The sequence below is a fragment of the Quercus lobata genome, chromosome 12 (assembly GCF_001633185.2).
Source record: "Quercus lobata isolate SW786 chromosome 12, ValleyOak3.0 Primary Assembly, whole genome shotgun sequence".
NCBI lineage: Eukaryota > Viridiplantae > Streptophyta > Magnoliopsida > Fagales > Fagaceae > Quercus > Quercus lobata.
Genome location: NC_044915.1, coordinates 15,924,803 through 15,930,517, shown reverse-complemented (window position 1 = coordinate 15,930,517; position 5,715 = coordinate 15,924,803). Strand labels below are relative to the sequence as shown.

The following is a 5,715-nucleotide window of genomic DNA, read 5'->3' as shown; positions in this document are numbered from 1 at the left end:
GTGGTGGCAATCAATGGTAGTGGTGGGGAGAGATTGGTGGTGATCGGCAATCGTGGAAGCTAGAGGAATGAGATGAAAGAAAGAGAGAACTGAGAGTGTGTTTCGCCATTCTGATCTTATTGAGAAAACGAAAGAGTGAGGTGAGAGTCAGAGGGGATAGAGAGAAGAAGAGAGGGTGAGAGAGAAAAAAAATACTAAAATATGATATGCAAATGCTACAGTAGCCGTGCATATATGCACGGTTATTGTAGCAATTGTGCATAAATGCACAATTTTGCCCCAACTGATGTGGGTGTTTTTTGAGCCAAAATGTGTAAAAATACTACCTTTTTCTATTTTGCACAAGTTTACACAACCTGATGTAATTGCTCTAAGTTTAGAAGATTTTCTAGATTTTTTTGCGAAACTATAATATTGGTCCCTCAAGTTTACCTTGTGTGTACAATTGGTCTCTCAAGTTTGAAGCATACGCAATTGGTCCCTTAAGTTTTCAAAATGAGCAATATAAGTTCTTTTACTAACTGTCATTAACAGTGTTATTTATGTGGCTAACGGAATAATGACTTAGTATTTTATTTTAATGATGTGGCGTATTTTTAATTAAAAAATTACAAACTAAGATTACACGTAAGCTCTTCACGCACTCCTCCACTCACCAATTGTAATCATCACTGAAAAAGGTGATGCTTTTCAAATCCAAGGTCAGAGCTTTATTGAGAGCTTCAATGAGAGCTTGAAGCTCAGCAACTTCTCCACTCACCACCGCACCGTTCACCATAGCTTCCACATTCTTCCTTGCCTCTAAGATCAAATTATCCCGAGAATCGCAAATGGTAACCCCAGCACCAGCCACATTTACCATTATACCCCTAACCCTCTCTTCGCTCACCAAGCCCTTGAAATACAGCCTGAAACACTCTGAGTCAACCAAAGCCTTCGAAGACGAAGACGAAGACGAAGACGATAACCGGAGTTTCTTCAAGCTAGAGGAATGAGATGAAAGAAAGAGAGAACTGAGAGTGTGTTTCGCCATTCTGATCTTATTGAGAAAACGAAAGAGTGAGGTGAGAGTCAGAGGGGATAGAGAGAAGAAGAGAGGGTGAGAGAGAAAAAAAATACTAAAATATGATATGCAAATGCTACAGTAGCCGTGTATATATGCACGGTTATTGTAGCAATTGTGCATAAATGCACAATTTTGCCCCAACTGATGTGGGTGTTTTTTGAGCCAAAATATGTAAAAATACTACCTTTTTCTATTTTGCACAAGTTTACACAACTTGATGTAATTGCTCTAAGTTTAGAAGATTTTCTAGATCTTTTTTGCGAAACTATAATATTGGTCCCTCAAGTTTACCTTGTGTGTACAATTGGTCTCTCAAGTTTGAAACATACGCAATTGGTCCCTTAAGTTTTCAAAATGAGCAATATAAGTTCTTTTACTAACTGTCATTAACAATGTTATTTATGTGGCTAACGGAATAATGACTTAGTATTTTATTTTAATGATGTGGCGTATTTTTAATTAAAAAATTACAAACTAAGATTACACGCAAGCTCTTCACGCACTCCTCCACTCACCAATTGTAATCATCACTGAAAAAGGTGATGCTTTTCAAATCCAAGGTCAGAGCTTTATTGAGAGCTTCAATGAGAGCTTGAAGCTCAGCAACTTCTCCACTCACCACCACACCGTTCACCATAGCTTCAACATTCTTCCTTGCCTCTAAGATCAGATTATCCCGAGAATCGCAAATGGTAACCCCAGCACCAGCCACATTTACCATTATACCCTTAACCCTCTCTTCGCTCACCAAGCCCTTGAAATACAGCCTGAAACACTCTAAGTCAACCAAAGCCTTCGAAGACAAAGACGAAGATGATGGCAAAGACTTGGCCGTACGATAGGGGCGGTGGTAATTGTCGCTGTATTTTTCCCATTGTTGGTCCGGGATGTTGTGGATATCAACAATGAGTTTTTGATCGTGGATCTAACCGTCGAGATCCTCCTTCAATTTCCTCATCTCTGCCTCGCTTTGCTCGCGGTCCTCGAGTTCTTGCACAAACCTGTTCATGTCTTTGAGCATGAGCATTGTGACAATGTCCAAAACGTCGTCGTTAGGGGATTGTGGTATGAATATGTCCTTGTTGTCGTCGCCAGGTTGTGGATGTGGAAGAGTGCGTGGAGAGCTTGCAATTGCGGCGGCTAAAGTTTGTTGTTCCCTCTCTCCCCTTCTTTGTCTTGTGGCCGGGTGTTTTTTTCCTTTTTTTTTTTAATTTTTTTTTTATTTTAAAGCCATGTTTAGGTGTTTACAATTGGTAGAAAATAATTTTTTAATTTGGTAAATAATGTTTAAAATAAAATGCCAAGTCATTATTCCGTTAACCACATAAATAACACATTAATGGCAGTTATTAAAAGGACTTATATTGCTCATTTTAAAAACTTGAGGGGCTAATTACATACACAGGATAAACTTAAGGGATCATTATTATAGTATCGCCTAATTTTAATGTCGAGAGTTGCGGATCAAAAATTGACTTAGGGAGCAAAGAAAGCCCACGGGCTTCTCTCCTGGTTATGCATAACATGGTTCAACCTAAAAGTCATACTAGCAAAGATATTTCCTAATCTAATTCCCATTAAAATCTTTCCAAGATTTTCTTTGTCTTAGGGTTTGTTTGGTTTTGTATCTCAAACACACATTTTCATATTTTAAACAATATTACAAATCATTATTCCGTTAACCACATAAATAACACATTAATGGCAGTTATTAAAAGGACTTATATTGCTCATTTTAAAAACTTGAGGGGGCTAATTACATACACAGGATAAACTTAAGGGATCATTATTATAGTATCGCCTAATTTTAATGTCGAGAGTTGCGGATCAAAAATTGACTTAGGGAGCAAAGAAAGCCCACGGGCTTCTCTCCTGGTTATGCATAACATGGTTCAACCTAAAAGTCATACTAGCAAAGATATTTCCTAATCTAATTCCCATTAAAATCTTTCCAAGATTTTCTTTGTCTTAGGGTTTGTTTGGTTTTGTATCTCAAACACACATTTTCATATTTTAAACAATATTACAATATTTTCACGCACATTTTCACCCACACATATTTTAAAAAACTACAAATAACAATTTTCAAACTGATGTACTGGTTTTGATTCCCTCTAGTCTCAATTCTTAACCTCCAGACCAGATTCCACCCAGATTCTGGTAATAATAAACCAATCAAAAAACAAAACTTTTCAAAGCCCAGAATTTACCCTCTCATCCCATTGGCTACTACAGTCAACACCCACACGTGTAGACCATGTGTTGTACAGTGTATTTTTTTACTATCAGTAAAAAAAATGTAAAGAAAAAACGTGGTAAAAATTCCTAGTCAGACCGTAGTACTTTAACACAAGGATTCATCTTCCAACACCGACACTCTAACTTAAACTCTCTAGATTCTCAAAAAAAAAAAAAAAAAAAAAAAAAAACCTTAAACTCTCTATCTTCAGCTCGCTTCCCCATATATTTATTTATTCCATCCATGCCCCATCCTGATCCAACGGCTCCCACTACTCCTCCACTCCAAATCTAAATCTCCACCCTCCGATTAGATCCACACTCATTCGTCATCTATGTTATCCCCATCTCCCCCACTCCCTCAGATCTAAGCCACCACTCCCTCTATTTCTCTCTCACACAAAGGAAGGGGCAAAGTTGGAAGTTTAATTACCATTCTGTCCTTCCGGCAATGGTGGAGGCACAGACATGGACGACGCGGCGAATGAGCAACCCGAGACTCGACACGACGGCGAACGACCAAGTCCTCGACATTCCGGCGACTCCGCCGGGCGACGTACGGAACAACAACGCCTACACCGGCGGATCCTACTTCTCGCCGACGGTAACGACGGCTCTGATCATAGCGTCGTGGTACTGCTCCAACATTGGAGTCCTCCTCCTCAACAAGTACCTCCTCAGCATCTACGGCTACCGGTACCCGATCTTCCTTACCATGCTCCACATGATCGCCTGCGCCGCCTACAGCTACGCCTCGATCAACTTCCTCGAAATCGTCCCGCTCCAACACATCCACTCCAAACGACAGTTCTTCAAGATCCTCGCACTCTCCGCCATTTTCTGCTTCTCCGTCGTCTGCGGCAACACGTCGCTGCGCTACATCCCGGTGTCGTTCAACCAAGCGATCGGCGCAACGACGCCGTTCTTCACCGCCGTCTTCGCCTTCATCATCACGTGCAAGAAGGAGACCGGGGAGGTCTACCTCGCTCTCCTACCTGTCGTTTTCGGAATCGTCATAGCCAGCAACAGTGAGCCTCTCTTTCACCTATTCGGCTTCTTAATCTGCGTGGGGTCCACAGCTGGACGCGCTTTGAAGTCCGTAGTTCAAGGGATTCTGTTAACCTCCGAAGCCGAGAAGCTACATTCGATGAACCTTCTCTTATATATGGCCCCAATGGCCGCGCTAATTCTGTTACCGTTCACGCTCTACATTGAGGGAAACGTGGCGGCGGTTACGGTCGAGAAGGCGCGTGGGGACCGTTTTATATTTTTCCTTCTGATTGGGAATGCCACGGTGGCGTATTTGGTGAATTTGACCAACTTCTTGGTGACCAAGCACACGAGTGCTTTGACGTTACAGGTTTTGGGGAATGCTAAAGCAGCTGTTGCGGCTGTTGTGTCCGTTTTGATATTCAAGAACCCCGTTAACGTTATGGGAATAACGGGCTTCGCGGTTACAATTATGGGTGTGGTGCTTTATAGCGAGGCCAAGAAACGGTCTAAGGTCACTACCCATTGAGGGAAAAAAAAAAAGATTTTCTTTTTCTTTTTCATTTTCATTTCCGATAAACACGCTTCTTTTTGTTTTTATTTTATATAAAATTGTTTATCGTTAAAAAAAAAAAAAAAAAAAATTAAATTCATGGAATTGTTGTACTGTATAGGATAGTGGAGAAAGGGAAAGAGGGAATTTTGATTTTCTGTTTTTTTTTGGGGGGCTTTTAATTGGTGGGGGCAGTTAGTTATTAGAGAACATAAGAAGAATTCTCTCATTTTTAAACTTTCTCCCTGTGTGTAAGCATTTTGAGAACATAGAAGACTGGATTCATTTATCAATTTTAGATGTACTATTTTTTGTGAGGAGGAAAACTCTCTCATACAACTATTTGGTTAAAAAATAATTCTGTCTTTTGACCATCATTTTGCCTCACATATTGTCTGTGTATATGTTGGTTCAGTTTATTTCACTTTTTGCTTCTTTGCTTGCATTGGTTATATTGGTTCTGTCTTTACCTGGATGCAAATTTCTACTTAGTATGAACCGGATTTACGAAACACAAAAGTTTGAATCTTGTCGGATTTATATTGGTTATATTGATTAGCATTAAATGATTGATGGGCAATCTGGTTTTTATCAGAATAGTAGAAGAAACCATTTTAACTTTTAATGGTTGTTGGATCCCAAATTTATTTTCCAAGGAAACTGAGGTTACTACCTTTTGCTTTGCTGGTATTAAGTTGCGATTTGCTTCTCAAATGTGTTGCAATTGTTGCTTATTACTATGATCTCGATTGTTTATGTCATTGGGAGTAGGAGATAATCATAATGCATAAGACAACATAATATGACTTGTTGGCTAGATTATCAGTGGCCTTTAAGGTAATTCTTTGATGCTTTGATTTCTAGCTCT

At 39.7% G+C, this 5,715-nt stretch overlaps 1 protein-coding gene across 1 annotated transcript; it reads left to right on the top strand.

The window, feature by feature from the left end:
• The first annotated feature begins 3,499 nt into the window (after positions 1-3,499).
• Positions 3,500-5,234, top strand: LOC115971928 (probable sugar phosphate/phosphate translocator At1g12500). The gene has a single exon (XM_031092034.1). The coding sequence runs from the start codon at positions 3,756-3,758 to the stop codon at positions 4,821-4,823; it is 1,068 nt and encodes a 355-aa protein (XP_030947894.1). The 5' UTR covers positions 3,500-3,755; the 3' UTR covers positions 4,824-5,234.
• The last annotated feature ends 481 nt before the right edge of the window (positions 5,235-5,715 follow it).

Coding starts and splice junctions, on each gene's coding strand:
- LOC115971928 (XM_031092034.1), top strand. CDS start 3,756: ATGGTGGAGGCACAGACATGGACGACGCGGCGAATGAGCAACCCGAGA.